The sequence below is a fragment of the Meleagris gallopavo genome, chromosome 9, assembly GCF_000146605.3.
Source record: "Meleagris gallopavo isolate NT-WF06-2002-E0010 breed Aviagen turkey brand Nicholas breeding stock chromosome 9, Turkey_5.1, whole genome shotgun sequence".
Classification (NCBI taxonomy): domain Eukaryota; kingdom Metazoa; phylum Chordata; class Aves; order Galliformes; family Phasianidae; genus Meleagris; species Meleagris gallopavo.
Genome location: NC_015019.2, coordinates 3,908,372 through 3,936,225, shown reverse-complemented (window position 1 = coordinate 3,936,225; position 27,854 = coordinate 3,908,372). Strand labels below are relative to the sequence as shown.

At 46.4% G+C, this 27,854-nt stretch overlaps 1 protein-coding gene across 1 annotated transcript in view; it reads left to right on the top strand.

Annotated features, from left to right (window-relative positions):
* The window catches only part of GPC3 (glypican 3), a 115,104-nt gene that overhangs the window by 45,560 nt on the left and 41,690 nt on the right, over positions 1-27,854 (top strand). Inside the window, exons 4-6 of the mRNA XM_019618147.2 lie at positions 1,852-2,546; positions 18,944-19,077; positions 20,727-20,852. Of these exons, the coding sequence (XP_019473692.2) occupies positions 1,852-2,546; positions 18,944-19,077; positions 20,727-20,852 (955 nt within the window). The remainder of the gene's footprint in view (positions 1-1,851; positions 2,547-18,943; positions 19,078-20,726; positions 20,853-27,854) is intronic.

The following is a 27,854-nucleotide window of genomic DNA, read 5'->3' as shown; positions in this document are numbered from 1 at the left end:
TGGACCAAGTTTTATTATTTCTCACATCTATTAGCGGGGCAGCAGGAGGCTCTATGTGCCTTTGTTGTGCCTATTGCGCTCTCTAATGGGTATATGCAAAGACTCCGAGGCGCATGAAATAGGCACTCTCAGGCAGCTTGATGAGAAAAACGATGTGCGTGTCACGACCCTTGAAGCAGTGGGACTGTGTGTGCGTGCTGCTCTGATGCACGCTGCTCTCAGTTCCTTTCTGCAGCATCTCTCGCTGTAGGAGCCTTGCACTGGAGCCTGGAATATTTTTCTAATCAGTGAAGGGTCTCTCGGCTCTGATGGTAACTTGCAAAGCACAGAGGAGCGAGGAGAGGGAAGAGGGGGTGACTTTTTATAAGGGAACTCACAGAGAGGAGGTTAAAGTCGAGCCGTGAGCACAGCATGAGAATCCTGGCACTGTTAAAAATGCTGCCCCAAAAAATGCTTTGTATTCTTTGTTCAGGCAAAAGCTATTCTGGTGCTCTTGAGGATAAAGGAGAAAAAAAGTTTCATAATCCCTGTGTCCTATTTAAAGAACCTTTTTTTTTTTCCCTCTAAAACTTCCCATAGCGGAGCAGCCAGAATCTGCTTTCCTACTGCTGCTTTGGTGGGGTTGCTGGCACCAGGCAGGTGGAAATGTGGTCTGAATGGTTGTGTTTGGTCATTTCTGTTCCAATCGGTGCTCACAGTGTAGTTTTCTGCATGCTGGTATGGGAGACAGCAGGGAGCATCAGACCCCTTTGTGCATGGTTTGTGTTTGGGGGAAGCAGCATGGAGTCCTGGGGGTGGTCTGGGAGCTGTTGGGGACCCGGCACCGCCTGTGGCTGTGCTGATCCTGGATCCCTGTGTGCAGGAGTCAGACCACGCACAGCTGCATCTCCGACTTAACAAAGAGAAAAAAAAAATGGAACTTATGGCTTTAAAAATTAAACACGCCCTTTAATTATTGAACATGGATAATTTCCATGCAAATAGAGCCTGGGTGCACTGGGTGCAGGTTTTCACAGTGACACGGCTGAGAGCAGCTGCAGCATGGGGTGTCAGAGACCCACAGGCTTGGAGGCTCTGCATCGTTTTGGGCCATGGAGCTGCTGTGTCCAGGGAGGATAAAATGTGAATTCAGGAGAGCTAAGGAGCTGCAGAGGCCTTGCAGGTGGCATGAGGACATGTAGTGCTACCAGCTGGGTCTGAATATCCTCTGTGATTAAACTCCTACATGTTTTACTTTTCATAATGGAATGTTGGCATTTACTGTTCCCTGATTTTGAACACTGTGTAGATTGTCAAACATTTATCTCTGTCATAAACTGTCTGAAGATAGAATTCCTGTTAATTTCAAATCAATATGGAAGAGGGAGAGAGTGAAATTGCAGTCTAGGCCTTTTCTTGGATCAATATTTTCTTTAAAAACTGAAATGTTAACTAGATCCTTGTTTTTGCAATTTTGAAATGCAGCTCATGCTTAAAGGATGTGGGCGTTCACCTGGAAATTGTAGGATCAGAGAATCATCAAGGCTGGAAAAGAACTCCAAGATCCCCAAGTCCAACCCCAACCCCCACCATTCCCATCACCACATCCGTCAGTGCCACATCCCCATGGTTCTGGAGCACCTCCAGGGCAGCACTCCTTGGGCAGCTGTGCCAATGCAGCACCACTCTTCCTGAGAATAAATGTTTCCTAATATCCAAATGGCTGAAGGTGATCGGTATTGCAGCAGGCATGGCTGACCCACACTGGTCAGGATGGGAGCAGCCTCTGCAGCTGTGATGGGACCTGAAGTTTTCCTCCCTGTTTCTGAGCTCATCTCCTAATCACCCGTTTTGTTTTGTTTTCTTCTGCAGAAGCCTTTGAGATCGTAGTGAGACACGCAAGGAACTTCACCAACAGCATGTTTAGGAACCACTACAAGAGCATGGGGCCCAGAGCTCTTAAGTTTGTTGGAGAACTTTTCACGGATGTCTCGCTGTACATACTGGGCTCTGACATCAGCGTTAATGACATGATAAATGAATTTTTTGATAGTTTATTTCCTTTGGTCTACTCCCACTTGATCAATCCTGGCTTCCCGGATCCCTCAGTTGAAATGACTGAATGCCTTCGTGCAGCCAGGAGAGACCTCAAGGCCTTTGGTAACTACCCGAAGATGATGATGACGCAGGTGTCCAAGTCACTGCAGGCCACGCGGGTCTTTCTGCAAGCACTCAACCTGGGAATCGAGGTGATAAACACCACCGACCACCTGAAGCTCAGCAAGGAGTGCGGGCGGGCGCTGCTCAAGATGTGGTACTGCTCACACTGCCAGGGGCTGCTCCTGGCCAAGCCCTGCGCCGGGTACTGCGGCACGGTGACGTACGGGTGCCTGGCAGGGGTTGGTGAGATCGACCGTCACTGGAGAGATTACATCAGCTCCTTGGAGGGGTTGACCAAGGGCATGCGTGGTGTCTATGACATGGAGCACGTCCTCCTGAACCTCTTCTCCCTGGTGCGGGATGCAGTCATCTACGTGCAGAAGAATGGAGGAAAGCTCTCGGCAACTGTGAGTTGGTTTTTTGTTGCTCCTGGCTGCAGCAGGGCTCAGTTCTCAGTTGTGTACTGAAAGCAAACTACCCCTTTCCTACAGCCAACAATCCCCAAGGGCTCAGATTTCCAGCTCCTTTCTCCTTTCATCTCAGTTCTCGGTTTTAAAACTTTTCAGAGCACTTGAAACTGGTATCTGGGGGAACTGGGCATCAGAATCACAGAAAGAGTAAGATTGGAAAGGTCAACTGTGGGGAAGCTATTAGGTCAGGGCTTGAACTGGTGATTGAGCACCTGGTGAAGAGGAGTGATTGGCCCAGGCAAAGTGTTTGCACCTGTGCTCTTACCTGAGCGGAAGGGGTGGACCTAGGGTTTAGAGCCCTGGACTCAGATAAGGGCAGGTTACTGAAGGGAGCATGTCTTTTGGACCTGGGCTGCTGCTTGAGGAGGAGTGCTGCATGATTAGAAAGCCCCTTCCCCAGTTTGGGTGAGTTCAACTCTTCTTTCTGTATGTGATGTTGCTCAGAACTGAAATTCTGGATTTGCCCTGGCATCAGCCTTGTAGGTGGGATGGGAGATCAAGACCTGAGATGTTTTGGCGTCCTTTTTCTAATTGGGTGCTTTTCCTACTTTGGGTAGTTCTTAGAGGACGTGCTTTTTTAGCTGTCCCTTGGCTCTCTGGTGCTCCAGGGACTGTGCTGAAAGCTAATAGGGAGAAAAAACACCCTCACTCATTCAAGTAAGAACTTACTTATAATGAGTATATAATGTGGCAGCTTTGTCTCAGCATGTTGAGCATCCTGGGAGATAGAGAGAGACTATCTATAGTTCGAGGTTTGTGGGCTGGGGTAGGGAAGAAAACCGTTTCTTCCTCTTTTATCGTTACTAAAATGTACCTCCAAGTAGATGCCAAGTATAGGCATATACTTAAAATCAGAATGATTAAGGTTGGAGAACTCCTCTCAGCTCATCTAATCTAACCATCAACCCATCGCTACTGTGCCCACCAGCCATGTTTCTCATCTGTGCTTTCTGATGTACTCAAGGAGGTCTAGTTTTCCTCATTTGGGTAATTCATTCTAGTTATGGGCTGTGTTTAATCCCAGGGTTGAGGCTACTTACTACTTATTAGGAGAGATCTGATGTTTTAAAAACATGCTGTGTGAATTTCTGAACCTCCTGAGAAACCGAGGCTTTCTTGTTCAGAAAATAAGCTGCTGCTCTGATTGAACACCAAGGACAAATGGAGCGTGGTAACGTAATGTTTGTTTTGCAGAGGAGGCTTTCTTGAGACACAGTTGATTGATCTGTGCAGGTAGTGTAGAGCTGGGGATGGGGGCAAAAAAACTTGTACTTTGCTTAAAGCCTGTGATGATTAAAATCTATCATGTTTTCTTGTTGGCTGCTTGTTCCTGTCATTCTTGGCTGCCGTTTACAAAAGATCTGTGTTTATGTAGGCCATTGTAGTACTTGCACTGTAGGTAACTCTTATCTTTTTGGGGTTTTGGAAATGTATCAGATTATGGATTTTTGAGCTCTGTGGCATTCAGCCAGCAGCTCTCTTCTCAGCTGTTTTCTGTGCCACTCTTGCTTGGTGGTTGCCTGAGATGTGTCACCACGTTATTTCACAGCCCATAGATGTGTGGTGGCACCTGAGTGGTTTCACAAAGACCAAATTTCTGGGAAGTTGGGTTACACTCATGTATGTGTGCACCAGTAGTTTGTGTTGCTGTGTGATCCTAGAGTGATTCCAGTATTTCCTCTGTTGTACTTCTATTGGCACAATGTTAAGCGTGCATTTTTCAACAGGGCTGTCACTTGTGTTGCCAAACATTGAGACCTCGATCTGTCTGCTGAGAATGTGTTTGTGGGAGGTTAAGTACACAGTGCACTGCTAAAGTCACTGCAAGCCATGGCAGTAGAGCCATTATGTACCCATCCTTTGCCAAACCAGTATATAAACTGACTGACTTTAGATTAAAAAAAAAAAACGACCCAAACCACAAAGTCACTGAGCATTGGCAAACCATTCATTACTTTCATATTTGATATAGCAGTTTGAATTCATTAGTGCCATCTATAGTTAGGTACTTAAACATAGCTTCTCTTGATTATTTAATACTTGTGTGATTCTTTTATCTGCTCTAGAGATGTTCCTGAGTTATAGCAGGGCAGAGGAAAATTTTCGAGGCAAGCAAGCCAAGTGCTTAGCAATTGTCACTTAAAGAGAATGGTCACTGGGGTTTTTAAATCCTGAAGTACTGCTGTTGCTCAGCTAAAACTCTTGTGTCAACCAGAGCCCAGAGTGACTTCTTACAATTGAGCTATGAGCTGCTCAGAGAAGAACGGGGCAGTGATGGAGGAGCTGGCAGTTATAACACAGCTCAGCTGGGATCTGGGGCATACATCTTTGCCCTTAAGTGATAGAATGCAATTTCTTGTAGCTGTGCTGGAATGAAAGTTTCTCTCTTAAACTTATTGGCACATATTGAGTTTCAAGGAATATACCTGGAAGCAAACACTTGTATTTACTGTTATCCTGTAAATATGATTGGCTTTAGACGCCACTGTCATATCAAAGCCTAAAGTGCCACAGGAGTTTTCTCTGAAAACACGTGGCTTTGCTCTTGTGCTGGCTTTTTGTCTCAGCCTGCTTTATTTCTGACCTTGGCATGAAAGTTTCTGTAGGCAAAGTTCAACTCGCTGTATGTTATGAAGCATAAGGGCAGGTTATTTGTCATGACAATCCTCTGGAATTATGGAAAACTTATCTTCCGTTCCTTTATTGGGATGATAGCCTGAATGTAAACACTGCCACCCTTGTCTGTCTTTTGGTATGGCTCTTATGGCACTACTTCTTCCCAGTGTTTTTGGTCCATATTGAAAACGTGCCTGGTGCTTCCCTCTCTTCTTGTTATTTTAACCATGAATGTAGTTATTGCTGTCAGCCTGTGCTTCCTACCACAAATAGGGACAATCTAACACAGCATGAATAAACTTCATGAAATATCCAACCCCCATGCTTCTTGGAGTTGGGGCTTTCTCTCTTGTAGAAACTACATCAGAGACAGCAGGTCTGGGTGTCACACAGCTGACATCCTCTGGGATCCCCTCACAGAATCCAGCACTGCAATTTTATTTTGTAAGGTTGCAGAGTTCAGGTGAAGGTTATTGACTCAGCACAGACAGTTGTCTGTCAATATTTTTCCTCAGTGCTTTTTTTTTTTCCTTCCTGTAACTCACTGGGATTTTGAACCCATCATAGCAGACTGAGCAAGAAGCAGTTTGTAGCCTGGTGAGACCTATGTGGAAATAGGTGGGTGGCTGGGGGTGAGGTTCCAGCCATCTCCTCCACCCAGAGTGGGGGATGCTCTGCAGGTGTAAGTCATCAGAGAAAAGGATTTGGATTTCAGCTTTGCTATCCGTATTGCACTGTACGTCTGGGAGCTTTACCTGCTGGTGTAATTGAGATTGGATGTGAACATAACGTGGAGCTGATGTTTGTAGCACAACCAAATCTAGGAATGGGAGCAGGCTTCAAAGGAACATGAGATCTTTCTGGTTAGTTCTACAAGCTCATAACAAATAATGTAAAACACTAACAAACCTACCACTCAAAAACATATCAGATCTGCATCTCTGGGTGCAAGAGTACTCAGTACAGCTGATATGCTGAGTTTCTTCTGCTCCCCTCATGGCCTGACAGCAGTTCTGTCTGCAGCGCCTGCCCATGCACAGGAGTGAAGTTCAAGGGTATGTAAGTAAAGGAGCTTTTGGCGGGGATGGAAATGCCCCGTCTCCATACCCACTTATTCAGTTCCCATTGGGGTGGTTGCAGTGTGTGCTGCTGTTAAGGCAGCTGACTGGGGGCTGCACTGCCCGGATGGCAGCAGGGAGCCTTGCCATGTTTTCCTATCTGCTAATGGATTTCTTTCTATGCTGGGGCTTGGGAGAGGCTTCAGAGGGAAGCTTTGAAATGACAGCGTGGTTTGCAGAATCATTCCCTTTGAGATGCTCAGATGGGTTTCTTTGTACTTTTAATGTGGTACAGCTATGGGATAGGCAGCTGGGTGCACTGCCTCTGCGTTTTCAGTTTCATTATTGGAAAAGTTTAATCCTCTGGCTGCTCTCCTAATGCTGGTGGCCAGCTCCCTTTTTGCTTAAAGCTAAATACAGTGAGACTTAGATTTCAGTAAGCTCAGAGCTGCTCAGCTATCCCAAGATGCGTTCATTGCTTACTTTTGTTACCCATCTTGTGATGCGCAGTATGATGCCCCTGATAAGGGGCAAGGCAAGCAGGTGTCTGTTCTGCTGCAGGGTGGAAATGAATCTGACCACCAAGGATGGTATCGGCAAGAAGATCCTCTGAAAATTCCTTGGGTGTATTATGCTGAGGAGATTCAGGTAGTGGAGATTTTCAGATAGATGGGGGTGCACACAGCAAAGCATTGAACTGGTTTGGATCTGTACATCCTCATGTTGCTGGTGGCTTGGCTGGTGCTAAATGAGTAATGACAAAAATTGAGTTATGAGTCTGTATCTTGCTCATGGGAGTGACTTTGGCATGGGTGCTCTTGGCCACCACTTGCCCCTTGGCAGCAGTGAAGCTAAGAGGTTATTCTCAGCCCACTGAAAGCTGCATGTCTTGCCTGCCCTAAGGAAGAAGCTCATTATTGCTATGCTGTTAATTAACTTGCTGCTAACAAAGCTTTGCCTCTAGAGGATGCAGCGTGCTTCATGCATTGGTCAGCATTGCCTACGTTCTCATGGGCACAGCAGTGTGCTGCTGTACCTCTTGCCCATGCTGAGGGAAAATGAGGCTCTGGGGGAATTTATCACTGAATTGGGTCTGGCCCTGGTGGATGGGGTGCAGGGCTGTGCAGAGCCGCTAGGTGGATGCAGCAGACATGGCCAGAGTGAAGCAGGGGGAGATGCCATTAGATGTCAACGTGGCTTTAATTTAAAGTAGCATTCGATTTTGTTTCTATTTGTAAGCTTTTCTATTTTTTCCCTTTTTTATTGCTTTTCCTCTGTTCTTTTAACTGGATGCGTTCTAGCCTCTGGCACGTTGTGGCATTTCAGTGGAATTTGCAGCGATGCTTTTTTTTAATTAAAAGTAGAAGGCTGCTGCTGGCAGTGCCCCCCCTCTCCCTGCAGCACGGAGAGCATCCTTTGACAACATGTTTGATGCCAAACCCAACTTCACAGTGAAGCTCACACAAATCTTTTCATTGACTTCGGTCAGAAGCAGATCACACAGCTGGTGGCAACTTTATGGTCTGTGCTGTAAAAAGAGCTTTCTAAGGCTGCTACATTTTATGGGAGGGGATTGCATAGGGCGCCCACTGAGCCTGGCTTGACTTCATTTCAGATGCTGTTTTGGGCACGGTGTGAGCATGATGCACGTGGTGGGACTCCCTGAATCTTTTCTCAGCTGAAGTCAGAAGGAGTGCACAGATTTGTGCAGGTTAATTAACAGCTCTGTGTACCTGTTTGCGCATACTGGGACTTGGCCTGCTTCTTGTTTGAGTGGAGGGGATGCTTTGTTGCTGTGGAACTGGTTTTTCCCCAAATGTTTAGATGTCTCCTTGGTCCTGACATCAGTGCTGAGAGCTGGCAGAGGAAAACTGTCCTAACTGTTGGAAATGCTGATATATAGCTGTGCAGTGTTACACTGCTTTCTTAACTGCACAGAGCCCACTTTCTCTCTCCTTTTTCCTGGATAGGGGATGCTTGGGATGTCAAAAAGGGGAGAGCTGGTGCTCATCTCACCCAACCCAGAGTGTATTGGAGGGGGAGGGGTGTATGAGTATCTCTGCTGCTTGAGTTCTGGGCTTTAGGCTTTGAAGTTTCAAGCTCTCATTTTACAATAGATGGTAATGGTCAAGGACATAATGCAAGGACTTGAAATAATTGGATTTGAGGTGGGGAAAAAAATGAGTTTCAGGCTGAACTGAAGATCACAGTGTTGGAAAAACCCCTCCGGGTGTCTTGAGTCTTCTGCCACCTGAGAGAAGTACTGGTTGTGGGAACTGCTCCTCCCAATGGTCCGGGGTACTGGAGATGTGTTCATAACTTGAGTGTTACACTGAACCTCCTCATTGTCCCTTCTCAGTCAAGCCAGCTTTGTGCTTGGGGTTCTCTGTAAGATCCAGGTCTAGTTTACCAGAAGGATGTTTGTGTTGGAGCAAGGCAAAATGGACTGGCCCTAAGGAATTTACTTCTACAGCATGAGTTTCATTGCTTTGTATTTAACTCTGTCTGAAATGTCCCTATGGGTGAAACAGTGCTATCTATGCAAAATGGGGAATCGGGGAGCTGTCTGAGTCTTTGTCAAAACTGGTTGGATATCTTTGTTTCAACGGGGAGAGAATACCCAAGGATCACTCCTATGGACACGACCCCCTTGCTTCTCATCCAGAACTTCTGCAAAATGTGTTCTGCTCCGTTTCCTTTACAGATACTATATCCTTAGCCTTGCAGTGCCAGGTTCCTGCTCACATATACCCATCTAGTTATGCCTTTTTGTGCTAAACTCTCTTCTGGCCTCATTATCCACAACTGCAGCTTCTACCAGGAACTCCATCCGAGGTCATTCCTGGGACATCCTTCATGCTAACTACTCTGAGTTTACTTCCAGTGGCAATAACCCCCGTGAGCGCTGCTGCCTTACGCCTGTAACCAGCTCCCCCATTAGCAATGCTGATGAATGTGCCAAGAACAAAACAGAAACTTAAAAGTGGTCCTCTGCAAAGCAGAAATAGTGCCCAGAGCCACCCATGCAGAGCAGCAGCATTTTGTTTTGCAATGCAGAAAATGAGATTCTGGGTTGCAATGCGTACTCTGCTTCATTTTGAATTCTCTGCCAGCGTGCAGTGTGCGCTCAGAGCTGTGCGTTGTATCATTTTTACATCTTATTATAAAGTGGCTTTGAGGTACTGGGCATGAAAGATACCATCTAGCAATATATTTAACTGGAAGAAAATTGCAAAGAGATGAGGCTAGTATTTCAGCTGTCCACTGCTGTCCAAGCTGTCCTGTTGGCCTCTTTGCATTGCTGCAGAGCAAGCCAGAGCCCTTCTCTATCTCTACCTGTTGGATTTCCCCACTAATAAATCCCTGAGGGTGCAGGTCCTGCTCTCAGATGTATGCACGAGGGTGAAGTTTGCTGCTAACTTCATTATTCTGTGAAAGGCTCATTTGAGTGAGAGGCTGCAGAAAGCTGCCTTGATAGCCTGCAGTCACTGTGGCAGAGTTATTTCTGTTTGAAGAGGTGAAAAAAAGAAAAATCCAACCGGCAGCTGGTGAATGTAGAGATTCTTTATGCAGGTATATCTTTCTAACCTAATCAATTTTCACACCTAATTCTCTTTTGCTGTGGTGGAGATGATGCTCTTAAGCACTGACCTGCCGAGGGATGAAGTGAGCGAGTCTAGTGGTTTCTGATGATAACTTGGGGACGACTGAGTTACTTCTCTCCAAAGCTTATTAAGTCTTGGGTAGCACATATTGATCCATGTCATGGTACAAATCAACCTCGTGCACCTGCCCTCCAGAGCATCAGAAAGCAGCTATTTCTTCTGCTATTTCAGTGGTCTGTGCTGGTGTTTCCATCATCCTTCCTCTGTGTGAACACTCCCATAGCCACGTCCCTCAGTGCCACCTCTCCATGGTTCTGGAGCTCCTCTGGGATGGTGATCCCACTGTTCCCTGGACAGCTGTGCCAGTGCAGCACCATTCTTTCTCTTAAAGTTTTCCTTCTATCTAACGTGAGCCCACTGCTCATTGTATGTCACTGCTTAGGAACCAGAAAGCACTTCAGGAGCACTTTCTACCAGGAGTTTGTTGCGGAATCTGTATCTCTCTGAGTGGTGAAAGCTTGCAAAGTGAGTAAAAAGTGGAGATGATATACGGAAATGCAGTGAAATTATTTGATCTGTTCCAATCCGGTGCTTTTGCCCCTTGTTTTGGAATCATCGGATCTTAATTGATAGGAATTTGCTTCTGATGATCAAATTCCAGCCATTGATTTGTCAACATCAGTAAAGGTGTTGTGATAAAAATCAGATTCATTTTCACTTGTCTGAAAGCAGCCTATTGTGGAATGAGCCACTTTAATATATTAATCAGACATAGAAGGCAGCATTGTAACAAGGTTAAAAGTGCACACCGATTTCCATTATAAAGATATTCTCAATCAAGCAGAACCTAATCTACTGCTGTAAGTCACTCTGTAATTCAATTGTACTAACCACAGCGCATGTAGGAGCAAGATGTGTTACAACAAAGTCTAAGAAAAAGCCCTGAAGATATTTTCTATAAAGATGTTTATAATGATTTACATTTTCAATAAGCCTGATTTGTCTTTGGGAAGAGCGTAATTCCTTTATCACGGGCAAAAATCTAATAGGAGTCTTTTTACCTTGTCTGCTGTGTTTTGAGTAAATTATCTTGTGCTGACCTTTAATTGGATTAGACAGAATTTGCTGTCAGGAAGGGGGAAAAAAAAAGAAAAAAAAGAATTAATATGGATCCAGTAGCTTCAAAATTAAGAAATCAAAAGATGAATAACAAGATCTTTGTGAGGGATGAAAGAACACAGGGCCTTCTTGAGCACTTCATTGGCCTTGGAAGGATGAATATTACTGCAACGAATCCCTGCTGTGCTGAGTGATTTTTGCCACTTTCTGCCATTAACAGTTACTGCATTTCTGTTGCAGGCTTTGCCCCAGGAGGCTGCGGTGTGGCTGTGGGCACAGCCTTGTTCACCCCTGAGCTGGGAGATGCTCCTGGGGAGGCTCCCTGTCCCCATAGTGCATCCTGGTGGTGCTCTGGGCTTAGCTGGAAATCCAGTGCTTGTTATTACTCTGCAGGAGATGTTGAGCAGCTTAAAAACCACTGATGATCTGGTGAGCTTCCGTGCCTCCAGCCTGGTTGCTTTAGTAGAAGGTGGCATTGAGAATGAGAGAGGTGGCTGCTGGGGTCCTTCCTATGGGAGAGCCACAGGCAGTGGGGTTCTGGCCCTCTGTTAAGGATGGCTGGGGAGCACTGGGGTGCTTTGGGGTTGGAAGGTTTTCTGCACAGCTCAACTGCCCCTTCATAGAGCGGTGCTTCATAGCAAAAAGTGCTCGCAAAACCTTTTGGGATTTGGTGCAAGAGTTCATTGAAGTACGGATCTGAAAAGCTGCGTATACCTGTGAGCAGAGACCCTCGTGGATTACAGGATGGCTGTTCTTTCTTACGTGCTTTGATATCACCAGTTAAAGCAGAATTAGCAGTAAGCCTGGCGTGCTCTGTTTTATATAGATGTTATACTTGCTATTGGATTCCTGATAGAAAGAGAACTAATTAAGGAGATGGGATATCATCAGTAGATTTTTCTTCCCTGAGATTTTATGAGCAGTAATTTGAAAAGAGCCATATTAAAGTCATTGAGAAACAAGTTAATGCTGCGTTTCCGAGAATATTACCCTTCTACCCAAAGATTATATTCAAGAACAAACAGTGTACAGTAGCTAATTGCTAGCTGACACATTATAATGGCTTTATACTTCCCAAATTGAATCAGTCTGGTTAAAGAAAAAATGTCATGCAGTAACTTTTTAATTATTCAACAATGTATTTCTCAAAGAATAATTGAATTGCCGCTCGAGGCTATAGGGAGAAAGTTGGACCAGTGGATATTGACCACATTTGCTACCCAGCTGACACTACTGCTCTTAAATAACCTCTGCCAGGCTGTCTCCAGGTTGCTGCCTTATGTTCCAGACTGATGGCAGATATCTGTTTTTCCTCTCTAAATTAAGCTGTTAGGAATTCATTTCTCTGATTGTTCCTTTTTGTAGTGCTGCAGGCAAAAACAAAAACAATGCAATATTAAAATCCACAGAAATCTGCAAAGAAAACCTATTAACGGAATGAAGGAAAATAGCAAACGCACCTTGTGTGCCTTGAGCCCTCATCGTTCAGGAAATGTGGAGACGTGGCACTGAGGGATGTGGTTATGGGCATGGGTTGGGTTGGACTTGGTGATCTTAGAGGCCTTTTCCACTCTTAATGATTCTGTCTGTGCCCTGTGCTGTTTCTCACCAGTGTTGGTGGCCATGCAACAGGCAGAGGCGCAGAAAGGAACTTGGGATGTTCTTGGTGGAAACTGGCCATCCTTCAAACCACTTCCTTGCTTTGCCTCTCAGCCTGTTGAGCTGGAGAAGGTAACCGTCTCTGCAGCAGGAGGGCCTTGCTGGGACATGGAACAGGGGTGATATGAGCATAATGGTGTGCGCAGTGAGTTTTGCTCCTCAGCATGACTTTGGTTGGCCTGGCTCACTCCTCCCTATTTTTTTTTTGTTGCATTTCCCCTTTGCTGCGTGTTCATCATTCAGGCAATTCTACTCCTCTTTCCAGGAATAAAGCTGAGGTTTGGTTGTCTAAGAAACATCATCCTGCATGGCTCTAACTTAGAAACATAACGGGTACGTTAGTGTGCTATGGGGCCCTGTTCCAGGAAATGTCTCCACTTGGGAAAACTGCATCAGTGTGCGCTGAAAATGAAGCTGATGTATTTTTATTTATTTATTTATTTATTTTGCTTGACTGATTCCTACTGTTAGCTGTGCTGGGACAGCAGTGCATGCCCTGTGGTCTGCTGCCCAGGTCTGCCCATAAGAAACAAATACTCTGTTTTGCGTTAAACACGGAATGAACAAAACACTGGAGGGAAATGCTGACTTCAAAAGTTGTGCTTTAATTGCACGTCAGATTATAAATGCAGAAGGAACAACTGTGATCATTTAGTCCAACTTCCTCTCTACCTATAAATAACAATAAACAGCCTTTTGCTTAAATACAAAGCAGCTTTCTCTGGTGGATTAAATGCTGCATACTGGCGGTGCTAGAAAGGAGGAACATCTTGTTTGCGTTATTTTATGCACATTTGAAAGGCTGTGCTCCAACGGAGGTCATGGCTCCTTTGAGCAAAAGGGCATCAGCACAGCAGAGGATTTGGGTCAGCGAGGGTGGGATCTGGGCAGGGTGTGCTGGTTTATGTACATGTGGGATGTTGGGTGCTGCTGGGAATGGAGTGCCACGCTGCAATGGGAATGCCTTGGCAGCCTTCTGTTTGAGCCTGGGTGCAGAGGGGTCCTCCACACTCCTGCTGTGGCACTGAGCCTCTGCAAAGCATCTCCTGGCACTCCGCTCTGACTGGAGGATGTGGTGGAAAAATTGCATGGTTATGTTTCCTTCTCACCAATCCCTCCTCAACTGGGATGTCCACTGGGCTTTGGAGGTGACAGCCCCCTGGTAATGCACTGCAGGGGTCCACCAGTACTGCCTGCCCTGGTGTGACAGGCGCTGTTATTCTAAGCATTAGTGTTTGTGTGCATCTTACACATTATAGTGCTGCATTATTTAAAGGGAATGCATTATTGAACAGTGCTCTGCTTAGTGTGGAGGGCAGGTTGCTCCCTGCCATCCCTGCTGTTCCGGCTGCTTGGTCAGGAGGCTGTCTTATGTAATCCCTGCAAGGTGATGTCTGAATCATGGGTCGTAATGCAACAGGGTTGATTAACAGCAGTGCTCTATTAATGGGGAACGTTAGAGAAATGTGTGCAGAAGACATCTATGTTGTCACACTACGTTCCTGCTCAAGTGTGTGAAACCACAACGATCATTACTTGCTGAATAATGACGTGCTTCCAAAAAATAAAGGGCTGTAGATTCATTGTTATGTCCATAATCATATCTTCTGCTGTGAGAAGAGTGAGGGAGTGGGGAGTTCTCTTTCACATCCTTCTGACAAAATGTATATAATGATTACAAGCATAGAATAAGAACATTTCTCCTAGCTAAATGTTTATTCACTTCTGTTAATCAGAATGGGTTTGAGAGTGGGCCACAGTCCGTGGAAGCAATGCAATCACTCCAGCACTGTGGCAGATTTAAATCAGTAATAAAAGCCCTGGGGAAATTAACAAGACAAAACATTAACCACAGACTAAACATTAACATATATTAGCATTTTTATTACACCTGTAGAAATGGCAAACGGGCTTGGTTACTACTATTAAAAAGTTTATGTTCTATCCCCCATCATTGCAATGTATATTTTGTTTTAAGCCCTTTAGAATTTAATTAAGCTGATTTCTGTCGCAGCGTTTGAGTAATAGACTTCAGGTTCGCTTTTATGGTGACTTTGAAGATAAAGAACGCCTTCATCCCCTGTTTATAATGCTAATGATACGTGTGACATTTAGCAGAGCGGGCTGTGAAAAAGCCACAAGGAGAGGGGAGGCAGCGCCAGGGCACGGAGCTGCTCTGCTGTTCTCAGGATGAGTGGCCAAAGTGGGATCCTGCATGGGATGATGCTCAGGGCTTTGAGCGTGTTTTTTCCAGGGCTTTGATGGTCTGTTCTGAGCGAAGCGTACTGTGGCAAATCGCCCTTTCCGAGGCTGTGTTCAAATCACTTACAGTAGTTAATCGCTTCTCACTTTAATGCGCGGCTTCTCCCGAAGGGAACTCAGAAATAGGTATAAAATGACATATGTGAACTGCAGAGAGTGGAGAAGATTGCAGGAAGAAATCTTTAAAAATGAGGCCATCCCCTTGAGGCGGGGGAAAGGAGGGGAAAAAAAAAGTACTGTCTCTTCCTGGAGGATGAATCTATAAGCAGAAGAGTTCACAGAGAAGACAAATGGAAACTCTCCTTAAAGTTTAAGCAAAGGTCAAATACAGAAAGCTGTCCAGAGTTTGTGGTCTCGACTGGAAGCCGCTGCAGCAGGTACCCAGCTTGTCTGATGCATTCTCATCTTCTAAGGGAAAGCTGATAAGTTCTTTTTTTTCTTTAAAGCTTCTAGGAAATTACCTTCAGAATGCTCACACCTCTTAGAGGTGGTGCTCAGACTGGCATGGGGCATCACACGTGTGCTGCTTCCCAGCTGTGGGTGCCTCATCCCTACAGGTGCCCAAGGCTGGGTTGCATGGGGCCCTGGACAGCTGAGCTGGTGGGGGGCACGCAGCCCACAGCAGGGGTTGTAATGAGAGGGACTTTAAGTTCCCTTCCAACCCAAGCTGTTCTGTAATTCCCATGTGTCTATTGCAAGTCAAGTCCTTTGGCATCTCTAAATTAATGGAGGAGCGCTGAGATGGGCGGATGGTGCTCCATTAGGGTTTTCCCTGTGCTCCTCTCAGATCAGTGCTCCTCTCAGATCAATGCTCCCTCCCAGGCAGAGCCATTACCCAGCCCCTGGGGTGTGGGAGACAGCTGCCTGCTGCCTGTGGGGACGTACCCAGGCTGGGCTGCCCCGAGGCTGTGGGGCAGACATGGGGGTGTGTGGTGGTCAGTGGGAGGCAGTGTCACGCTGCATCGTGCTTGGTTGGAGAATGCTAATGAAATCAAGGAATTAGCAAGCTTATTAATGAGATGGAGCAGGAAAACCTAGCTTTGGCTGTTGAAGTAGCGGTGGTGTTGGGCATTTGTGAAAGTTTGGGGATTTGGGGGGTGTGTTGTGTTGTGTGTCCTGGCAGCAATTTTTAATTCTTGTATAAACTAACCAAAAAGCCCGACCCGTTTTGCTTAAAAATCATTCTGCCATTTTATTTTTCATTTTCTGTAGTGTAATGCTTCAAGCTGCAGCCTGTTCTGGGACATGAAATAAGACCCAACGTTCTCACACTGAATATACTTCTGATAAGGATTTGTGTGCATTTATGATGCCTCTGACAGCACTCGAAGCCACAGATCCATTGGCTTCGTTCTGTGGGTGTGCTTTGCTTTCCACGTTTGTCTCTTTGTCGCATCTCAGATTGTCATTTTCTGGACTCTAAAATTTGGAGCTTGCTTTAGAATAGTAACGATGATTGGGAAGAGCTTGGAGAGCAGAGTCTGTGTGTTTTAGTTGCAGCAGGGAGGCAAAGAAGAGGAAGGATGGAAACAGACTTGCTGAGATGTTGTCCCAGGACCACTGGTGGCCCAGCAGGCTGCAGCAGATGGCTTGTGAACGCCTTTCCCCCTCCAATGCACACACGATCCTGCCCCTGCAAATGAGCAGGCAATCTGTTACTTCTACATTCTCTCACTTTGCTTAATGTTCAAATCCCAGCTGGATTTTTGACTAAAAAGTGACAATCATTTGGCTGCAACTTTGCAAGATGAGCTGCGCATTGGTGTGGTTTTTTCCTGAGAAGGTCAATTGGTCCTTGAATAAATAACTAAGTAAGAACTTGCAGCACATGCTGCCCGAACTTCTCAACTTCGTGCTTGCCAAGACTACATCTGCTGCTCTGTTTTGGGGCTGTGTTTGTGAGAGGGCTGCAATTAGGGCTGCAATTTGGGGCTCTATCTGTTGCACTCTCCTGCAAAGCCCCAGTGCTGCCTGGGCCCATCTCTGGGGCTCAGACCAAACTGCAGTGGAGTTGTGTGGCCCCAATCACCCGGGTGCTTTGCTTTTTGCACCCGGGTGCCTCAGATGGTGCCATTGTTCCTGCTGTCACTTGGGCCCTCCTCTCCCATTCAGCACGCTTCAGCATCCTTGGGAAAAAAAAGAGCCTTGATCCTGGCCTTGCTCTTCTCTCAGAGTTCAATAGGCTTTGCCAGCTGAAAGGCTGCTTTCAAAGGGGGAAGGGAGGCTTTTCAGAGTTGGGGGGAAATCAAAGGGAATCATCACAAATGGCTGCTTAAAATAACCAACCTTTTCCCGCGTCTCTCCTCTGCTTTGCATTCCTGTGCAGAACGTGGGTGCGACGGTGAAGCTTTTGTTGCTGCTCATTTTGTGCCCTCTGTCTCTCAGTGTCTGCATGCCATGTCTTTCCCCTTTGGGGTTTGGAGCAGAACCCATCTCTGACCCCTCCGCTGTCTCAGAGGGCATCTTTTGGGATGAGATGTGCAGCACCTCATACATCCTTGTAGAATTGTTTGAGTTGGAAGGGGCCCTTAAAGGCTATCTGGTCCAACTCTCCTACATTGAGCAGGGACACCCAGGCTGACCTTGGGTGTCTGCAGGGGCACCTGCTACATCTTTGGGCAACCTGTGCTAATGCCTCACTACTCTTATTGGAAAAAATTTCTTCCTTTTTCAGTCTAAGTCTCTCTCTCTTGAAACCATTTCTCCATGTCTTATTGCAACAGACAAAAACTGCAGTGCCTGGCTTCCTGTGTGGCTTCACTTTTACTTTGTACTGTATGGCATCCTGAGCAAAAAAAAAAAAATCTTAGTAGTCTTTTCCAACATCAGTGATGGTTTAGTGAGCGCTATTAGTGATAGGTGGATGGTTGGACTGGATGATCTTGAAGGTCTTTTCCAACCTTGGTGATTCTGTGATTCTGTGATTCTATGATTCTAAGCGGTTTAGAAGGCATTTCCTAGCATTGGGTTGGCCTGGTGGTGCCATGGTGGGGTAGCTGTCTAGCTGTCCATTGTCAACATCCTGCAGAAGGAGATGGGCACAGATCCACCTGCAGTGGGATTGCAGCAGCAGTGCTGTGAAGCTGGCATGGAGTCATGGGGCAGCAGCCATGTGGGAAAACTTCAATGAGGTCTTTTGGATTCTTGCCACTGCAGCCACTTATCAAATCATCATCTGTATGCTAATGACCTAATTTGTATCATTAACAGAGACCTGTTAATCAAGACCTCCCATGACATGACTCAGCTGGAGCTGCAATGCTTGCTGTATTTTAGGCTGTGATTTTCTTTCAATTAGCAATGATATGTATGGTGCTCATCCCTGGGTACCAGCAGCATGAGCTCTGCAGATGCTGAGCTGCTTTGAGCTGCAGAATGGAGGGCTCAAGATCTGCCTTTTGAAGGGAAGTGTTTCCTAACAGTCTGACTGGAAAGGTGGAGTGTGATACCCTGAGGTGCTGCGAATTTGGGGAAGGAAGGAATGGGGAGTATGAGTATCTTTCTGCCAGTGTGAGTTTAACCCAACAGAAAGGTGCTCGTTCAGGAGTTGAGCTGCATCCTTATGGCAACAGTTTATTTTTGGGCACTGGGATGTGCATGGGAGGGAGTCCATCAGGCATCACCTTGGTCTGCAGACTGGGTGTGTGCATCCTTGTAGGGATGGTGTCTTCACCTTCCAGGGCAAGATGTGTGACAACTTTAAAAAGCCTCAAAATCAGACTTGAGTAGGTCTATGCTCACAGGGAGATCAAGTGCATCAGTGTGTTCTCTGCTAATTATTTCACTTCATTTTTTTTCCTTGGAGTAGGGCACTGTAATTGAAGCGAGAAGTAACTAAATCCATTAAGAGTCCTAAATCCATTCTGAGAGTGATTTGGGGACTCTGGGGTTGCTGGAGGTAGGCAGTGGCATACAAAGTTCCTAACCCTCCAGACAGCAGCATGCATCTTTGTCATCTTCCTTCAGTACTTATAGCCCTGAAATTCCCTCATGCTGTGGTGTTTGTGCATTCCAGGTCAGCCGGCTCTGTGGTCACGCTCAGCAGAGGCAGTATCGATCCACTAATTACCCCGAAGACCTCTTCATTGACAAAAAAGTCCTGAAGGTGACTCGCGTAGAGCAGGAAGAAACGCTGTCGAGCAGGAGGAGGTGAGTGCACAAAATGCCATTGCTGGATTTGCTGAGCATTGCTGTTGTGCCAGATATACCCCAGGTAGAAATGGTGGCTGTCAACTACAACTTTGCATGAAGCAACGTGCAGCCAGTGGGTTTATTTCACTTTATTTCTGTGCAGCCTTTCACAGTAGTTCAGAAATATGTACAGCCTTCCACCCCATATTGCAAAGTGAAGCAGGTGCTGTGCCTTTACTGCTGTTGTAAATACTATAAAAATCTGTACAGAAAAGGGCAAATTCAGCCCTTCTTGTACCTGGGGACGGACTAGCTTGGAGCAACAGAGCCACATTCCTGTTATAGTTCCCATGAGATAGCAGCAGGACTCGCATTCCTCCCTTGTCTCGACATGTTGGAGATGTTGTTGGAGGACTACACAGCCTAATGAGATCTGCTGCAACAAATCACACAAGCTGATACCTGCAGATATGGAGGAGTTTCTTCCGTCTTCTCCCTGCCCTGCTCGGAGCTCTGGGCAGCAGGAAGGCTTTCTTCCTTCTATTCTTCCTGATGCTGCTTGGGTGTGCAGGATGTGAGGAGCTGGGCATGATGTGAATTGGCTTAGGGTTTGTGGGACAGCAGACCTTGTCTTATTCGTTGAGAAATGAGACGATGAATAGGACCATGTCCTATTTCGTTGTGCTTGGTATAAGGGGCTGGCCATCTCTCCTCGCTGTGCAGTATGTGACTGCAGGAGGTGGTTGCCCAAAGATACGTGCAGGAAGGTGAGCTCCCACCCTGTGTAAGGGTTTTGGGTTCCCCAGTCAAACTCTTGTTTATTGGTGTGAATAGGGGAAGATGGGTTACGGGAGACTGGCAGGCTGTGCTGCGCTGGGCCGGGGGGGGTTCGAGTTCCCCGAACTGCTTCTGCTTCCACCTGCGCCTGCAAATCCCAGCACTGGGCTTTCCCTTGCTTCGTCTGCCCCCAGCTGGCAGCCGGGAGCTTGGGCTGGAGAGGAGACTCCGAGCTCACAGGAACCTCAGCAAATCCCTGCTCCGGGAGAGGGATGCGGGGAGCCCGGCACGCCCCGAGAAATAACTGATTGCCAGAGAGATAAATGTACTGAACTGCAGCCAGGAGGTTGTGAGGCCAAGTCTGATCTCCTCCAGTTCCCTACTGTTCATATTCCTACGCTCTGTGCAGTGTTTACCAGATCAGATCTGCTGTCATTTCCTAGTGACAGCTGTTCAGTGCCCCCAGGTCACCTCTTCCATTGCAAGCTGCACACCTGAGCTGCAAGGAGCGCTGCATCCCGTGCCCCATTTCTGTCTGCTGCTAGAGCCCTGGGCTTGACCCGTGCCCTGGTCCCTGTGGACCACTGCTGGGAGGGACCTGCCTGGGCCAGGTGACCCTGATGCTGCAGTGGGCTGAGGCCCTGCTGCATCCCCTCCATCGGGACAGTTCTGCCCTAAAAAGCACAGATTCATCCCTTGACCGAATATCATCAGAGAATGATGCTCGATGCTGCTTGAGGTCACAGACAAGACTGATGCTTTGTGGCCTGTTTGTACCCTGCTGTCCTCTTGTTGTGTTTGGCCATGTTGACTGCCTTCACTGGTTAAATGCCATCAACCCTGTATTTTCTTTTCATAACTGAGAACCAATTTTTTCCACTTTCTTCCAGGGAACTGATTATGAAGCTGAAGTCTCACAGTGATTTTTACAGCAGCTTGCCAGAGTACATCTGCAACCACAGCTCTGCTGTTCAGAACGACACCATTTGCTGGAATGGGCAAGAAGTCGTGGAGAGGTGAATAATTTCTTCCTTCCCTTTCCCCGGCACTGCTCGTCATTTCTTATCCAGACCAGGACACTGCTTATTGCCTTAAGAAACCTTTGGCAGAACTGGCATCTGCTTGTGTTGCAGCTCAGGTTGATGCGCAAAGCGTGGAGGGGAGAAGTAGTCGTGTGCGACCCTCCACTGAGCTTTTTGTGCTCTGCTGTGAAATCCCTGCGGCCACAGGCAGGTTTTGTTTCAGTGAGCCAGAGAGAAGGGAGAGGCAGCAGCTCAGCACAGCCATGCACAGAGGTTATGGTGTGGGTACACGGAGGGGCACGTGCAGGCTGCACTTGCTGTGTTGGTGATAACAGAAAAGACAAGAGTGGGATTAATAGCATAAAATGGAGGGGGGAGGAGGGGAGCGTTAATAAAATTGGAGCATTTTCTTGCAAAAATTGTCTCTTAGGAACGTAAATGTGGAAATAGAACTTGGAAATGTTTTTTTTATAATTATATTTAATTCTTCTTTAATAACTCTACTTTGCAAAGCATCTTTTGCTATTAAGTCATTAGCATAAGGGAAGAAATAGAAATAAAATCAGGAAGCTGTGAGTTGTTGAGATATTAATTAGAACTTCTTGATTCGGTAACCTCCAGTGGTGATTAGCCTGCACTTGCAATACTGGCCTGAAACACTGAAGGGACCAAAATAGTTCAAAATGTATTTTTAAAAGAGTTATTTGAACATCTAAGATTGCAACCTTAGCCAATAGTGATGCTTCACGTGGAGCTGAGACTGCCAAAACAGTGCTCTGGGTGCTTGGGCATCCTGGCTGGGGATCTCTTTCAGGGAATCTGAGAGCATTCCTGAAAATCAGGTGCATTCCAGGTAACCCCAACCACTAGTGTGTTTATTTAGCCTTTTCCCCCAGAGGGAGCCAAGCAGCTGTTCGCTGCATAGAAGTGATTTTGCAAGCTACTCTGAGAATGCTGTGATGTGCCTGAATTTCTGGTGCAGCTACAGCCTGGACTGATGTGCAACTGCTGGGCCTCATTCAGAGTCCAGTTTGCTTTTCATGAGAATTGTGGTGCTTTCTGAGTCCCTGGTTTCAATTTCAAGCTGTTGAGATGGTAGTTTGTCCTATGTGTGTTACTGCTGTCAGAGAGGGGTCTGAGTTTCTGGGGTTTGTGTGTGACACAAGAGCTCTCCGGGTGCCTGGAACAGCACAGGGATGGATGTGTGTGTGCTGTGTTATTGTATCTGGTGCTGTGCAGATGATGGATAAAGCTGGTTGGGCACTGCTGTGTCATTGAGCTCAGTGAGGTCTGCGTGGACCCATCTGGGCTTTGCTGGTGTTCTCATAGGCCTTGTGGCCATTTACCTCTCACATCCTTGATGTAGTTCCTAAGTGTTAAGGAAATTAGAGTGAAACCCTGGGCCAGAGATGCTCAGTGCCTTCCTGCTGTGCCCCATTTCCCATGCTAAGCCCTGAACCATCCTGTTTCCTCCTTGCCCTTACCTCCCTCTGCCCTGATGGAGCACAGCATGTGCCTTTGCGTACTCCAGGCGCAATGTGCTTCACTGATATCTCAGCACCACTCACCCTGCTTTCTGTATTTTAGCTTTTCTTTAAGAGATGCCTCCCACATTTTCTTTTATGTTGTTTTATTTCGTAGTCCTTTGTCCATCCCATTTACTTCTCCTTAAGTAACTTAAGCCAACTTAATAGCAAGAATTTGTCCTCCTTCCTGATTGATCTGTGCATTACTAGCTTGCTAACTTTCTCTTTTGGGGTTTTAAGATGTGATGCCGTGGCCTGTCAGAAGGAATGCTTTGCCAGCTGTATGAGAACAACAGATTTCCCTGCTCATGCCCTGAGCACTGCCTGTGATTTTGCTGTGCTGAACACGAGCCAAAGTGGGAAGAAAAGAGGAAAGGCAACGAGCTGCTGTTTTTCAAATTTTTCGGTGTACAAAAAACATCCCGTGCTGTGATTCCCACAGCTGATGCCCTTGCTGGATAATTAGCTCATGTAAAGCCTTCAGCTTAAGCCAAGTGGGTGCTGAGATATTGAACTCATCTCAGTTTCTATGGGAGTTAGAATCTCGGAGGTGATTTGAGCTTCATATATAGCACCAAGTTTTTACAGCATTTAATACTAAAAGCCTATTAAAATCTAGATTCTCAGAGTTTAATAATCTGCTTACGCTGGTATATTCCTTCCAAGCTGTTCTGAATAGAATGACAGCAACATGTGCCTGCTGCAAAACTTGTAAGTGCTTTAAGTATTACTGTTAGATATTACCATTTCCAAATTGCTTCAGACAAACTCGTGTGTTAATCTAAATCACCCGCATAACTCTTGTTCTCCTTATACCAATTCCAAATTAATATATTTTTAGCACCTTGCCAGATCCTCTTCTTCAAGCTAGGAGTCTCAGATTTCCCTGTTTTTTGCCAGCGTGCTGTGGTTTGTTTTAATCATACAAATCATAAACAATGAAGGCACAATTGGAAGCAAGGGAGAAAAATGAGATGCTGTAATTGGAACAAAGGAAATTCCATGCCAGCAATAACCCTTTAGCTCATGAAGGGTTTGGTTATTTCTGGCAGCGCTGCAAAATATCTGATACAATGGAGTCCCCAAAGAGGGAGGCTGTATAACTTTTCAAGCACATAAAACACAGCTTTGTAGCAAATGTAAGCTATAATGAAAGGATTGTAGGCAAATTCAGTGGGTTATTGAGTGGCCATAATTGTTTCCAGAGTATTTCAGAAATGAAGACCATGAATCTTCCTATATTAAGCCTGCTGCTTGGTCTTAAGTTTAACCAATCCTTCCAGAATCTATTTGTCTTGAACTTTACTGAACTGATGTAAGAATGGATGGAGGATTCAGGCTGTCCTTTTACACTTCAAACTCCCATTGTTTGGCAATGAATAATGCAGTGTTTGCTGTTCTTACCTGAGACTTCAAGTTTTAATAAAAGCTAATATCTGCAGCATGCTTACCGCCTGCAATGCAGCGCATAGAGTGTGTTGGAAGAGGCAGCATTGCTCTTTGGCAGGGAAATTTTGCAGCAAAAACTCAGAGGGTTCACATGGCAGTGAAACTGGGCTGGGAGGAAGGTGGAATTTGGAAATCCACCAGAAGATGTCTCTCTGATTTAGGCCTGAGTGCTCCCTGCTGAGAGCGCTGTATCCTTCTGGTTGCTTTTGAAGAAACTTGCTCAGAGCTACTGGTGGTGTAAATTGGCTCTGACTTCTGGTATTTGCCCTCTTAAGGACTCCTGCACTCCAAAGAGGCAAGATGTGGCCATTGAACTGTTTTGTAGCAGTCTGCGTTGCACCTATCTGGTAGAGGAAGAGCCTGCAAAGGATACTTGCTTATAAATTGTTCAGTTGCGATTGAGTAAGTACTGTGCAAGTGGAAGACAAGCATAAAAGTGTTACTTGATTAAAAAAAAAAAGCTTTTTCTAAAAGGTGTAATGCTTTGTTTGGCTTAGAAGATTACTTTCTCTAAATCATATGTCAGGCTTTGCAGTAACTCATCTCTAATCCTAGCATGGCCAAGAAGGATGAACACACATATTACTTTTACTGCCATATATTTAGATTGCATTTGTCATCTTGTCTACCTTGCTCTGAAATGAAAGCCAAGAAAGAGCAGCGTTTGGACTGGAATGACTAAACATTCACAGGAGACATTTGTGGATGGTGGGGAGGAAAGGAGGAAATCCCTTAATGTGACTTCACCCTTTGGTACTTATGTCTGGTGGATGAAAAGGAGAACAAAGGGTCTGTAGCTGTGCTATCCCTACAGAAGATTTGAGCTCATCAGTGTTTTCATCAGGTGGTTGTCTTTTAAGTTGTTTTTAGCAAGGGCTGCATGACATTTGTCTCTAGAGAGTACTGTGACCCCAGCAAGAGCCCATCCCCAGGGAGGCTGGGCAAGGAGCTGCTGCTGACCAACATGGAGGCACATCAAAGAACAGAGTACTTTGAGCTTTGCTTATGAAGCGGAAGCCAAACCATGCTCATATTGCAACACTGATATCCCTTCAGTGCAGGGCTCCCATTACCGCTGGGTGGACTTTACCCACTGTGTGTTTGCTCTCCGGCGCTGTTGTCCCCATGGGAGAGGTGTACAATGGGGTTGATGGAGCTGCATAAGCAGAAGGGGCTGTGCTTTTGGCACATGTTAAAAATGGCTCAGGATAGCTCAAATCTCTTTTCTTCCTCAACTGTGGCTAGGGAACCCTGGAGGAAGTGAGCCCACTTGGCACACAGAGGAGCTGTGTGCTAGGAGCCCCTCATCCTCCAGCTCTTAGGGTCTCCAAATGCATCTCCTTGTCCTATTAAGGTCCTTGGGGGCCTGGCTGCTTGGCCCAGGCTGCAGAGAGAGATGCCAGCTGCCCTTTGTGGCATTTCGGGAATGCTTGTCCCTCACTGAAACTGCATCTCAGAGTCCTTAACCCTTGGTCTGGCAGCATCCTGCATGCCTGAATGCATGGCAGCCTGCGCCTCTCCTGCAAGCTTGGTACCTTGCTGTAGCTGCCTTCCTCCCTTATATGTGACCTCGTGTAGGTATAGAAATCCTTTCTGGCAATGCTGCTTGAATTTCAGAAGGGCTTTCACCCACTCAAAACCAAGCTATTGAGTTTCTTCGTGTAAAGCTTCTTAGGAGAGAGATTGTAATAATTCAGGTATGCACCAAACAGCGGCTCAGTTCTGCTCTTACTAAAACCTGTGGGAGATTTATCCAGCTAGTTAAATCGCTTAAACCACAGGAGATTTTTCCACTTTAAAGTGTTTCTAAATTCAGTTCACAGCGATGTGGAAAAACGGTAATTCCTTTGGCGCTGTGACAGCCCCGCGTAGCACGGACGATTGTGTTCAGCTGCCAGACGCGTTCCTCAGGTTGGCACAGTGGCACGAAGCGACTCTGAGACGAATAAGGAGCAGGTTGAGTGGTTCGCTGCTTCCAGTGTTTTGTTCCCCTGCAGGGGGTTAAATGCGCTTCTGCAGAGCGGGGCTGCTCTGCGCTTGCTGCAGCGCTGGCTTCCCACGAGATGGAGCTCGGAGCACGCGGTCCCAGCTGGCTTTTGGCCGGGAGCTGTGAGCTCTCAGCCTGGAAGAAACCTCGGACTGAGTGGGGAAATGTCTTCTTGAGCTGGCAGCTATTTTGTCTTGGGTGTATCTGTACTCGGTGCTTGCTTCGGTGCGAGGGGAGCGCTTGGTGCAGCGGGATGCCGATGGGGATGCTGGGTGCTCGTGTATGGATAACTCCTGCTTGGAAAAAGCCTTGGTTGGTGTGAAAATCAACTTCAGCACCGTGTTTTTAAATGATGTAAATATTTCAGCCCGGAGAAGAGAGTTTGCTGGGGAGACTCAGTAGCAGCTGTCAGTATCTGAAGGGGCTGTAAGAAGGGAGGGGACAGGCTCTGTAGCAGGGTCTGTTGTGGTAGGACAAGAGGAAATGATTTCAAACTGAAAAAGGGGAGATTTAGATTAGACATTAGAAGTTTTTTTTCCAAGAAAGGCAGCAAGGCACTGGCACAGGTTGCCCAGGGTGGTGCTTCGTCCCTGGAGATGCCCAAGGTCAGGGGATGGGGCTCTGAGTGCCTGATGGAGCTGTGGGTGTCTCTGTTCATTGCAAGGGAGTTGGACAAGGTGGCCTTTAAGGGTTCCTCCCAACTCAAACAACTCAATGACTCTATGATTCTTTTTCATGCTGGGGACAGATTCCTGCTCCACCAGTGTAAATCCAGAGTTGACTTCATGTCCCTGGATGTCTAAGTCTTACTCTCTTATTGCTAATTTGGAGTTTAAGTGTAGACAACCTCTTGTACGTCTCCAAAACTCCCTGTGTACCCCAACAGCTGTTATGGATGATGATCCATGTCCCTTCTGCTTTCTCCCCCAAGCAGAGCATCCTCCCAGAGCTGGTCCCACTATCCCTTCTATCTCCATTCCCTCATTCAAATCACTGCTCATTATTTCCCTGGCAGTGTGGGGTGAAGTACCAACATGTGCACATGGGATAGAAGCTGGCAGATACCATCACAGTGGTTGGAAGCTGGGTATTGATGCAACACACAGGAGATGAGGCATAGAAATACTCCTCAGGTTTACCCACAGCACCAGGAAAACAGAGATGCTGTGCTTGGTGTTATCTTGGCAATCTTGCTTTCGTAGGCTGCTCTGGGTTCTGGCAGCGTGTGCTTGGGCTGTCAGCTCTAGGAGATGAGGGCTTGTTTTGTGTTTGTACAGTGCTGGGGCCTGTAACTGGGGCTGCTGGGAATGCAAACAACCCGCAGCTCAGTAAAGCACCAGTGTGCTGCAGTGAGTGGTCCTGGCCTCTTACTGAGCTCCAGGAGCCCAGGCTGAGGTCGGTGCAGGTATGCTTGCCTCACGTTCCAAGTGTCACAAGCTGTTACTCCAGTACCTGGAGTGCTTTTCTCCAAAGAAAGGCATGCTCTGATTCCTGTGATTTCAATTTATTTGCTAATTGCTGATGAAAAAGCTGAGAGCTGGCTTGGCCATGCTGCTCTGCAGAGCATCCCTGCAACCTGCCAGGGGAGGCTGCACCTGGGGGTCTCCCAGCTGTTCTCAATCTGCTTCGTGTGTGCTTTACTGGCAATGCATCATGCTCGTGTAAATCCAGAATACTGTGTGGGGCAGAGCCCAGCATTGCACCAAGTCAGGATACGTTCTGCCTAAGCAGTTACTTTGATCCCCAAGGCTGGATCTCATCAAAGACTGAAATCAGTTTTGTTTGACGACACCTATTTTCCATTAGCAATGTTGACAGCATTAATTATATTCTGATGCTTTAATTCTTTATTATTGAAATCACACATCAGCGATAGTCATTATTTTGCAAGGGGTTGATGTTATGCTAATCAGCTTGCAGCTAACTGGGTCATCCCACTCATTTTTTTTGGCTGTGGGCACACTACCACTCTTGTACTGGAGTCTCTGTGGTCTGCCAAGACTTATTTTAAACAAACATGAGCAAGCCAGAATT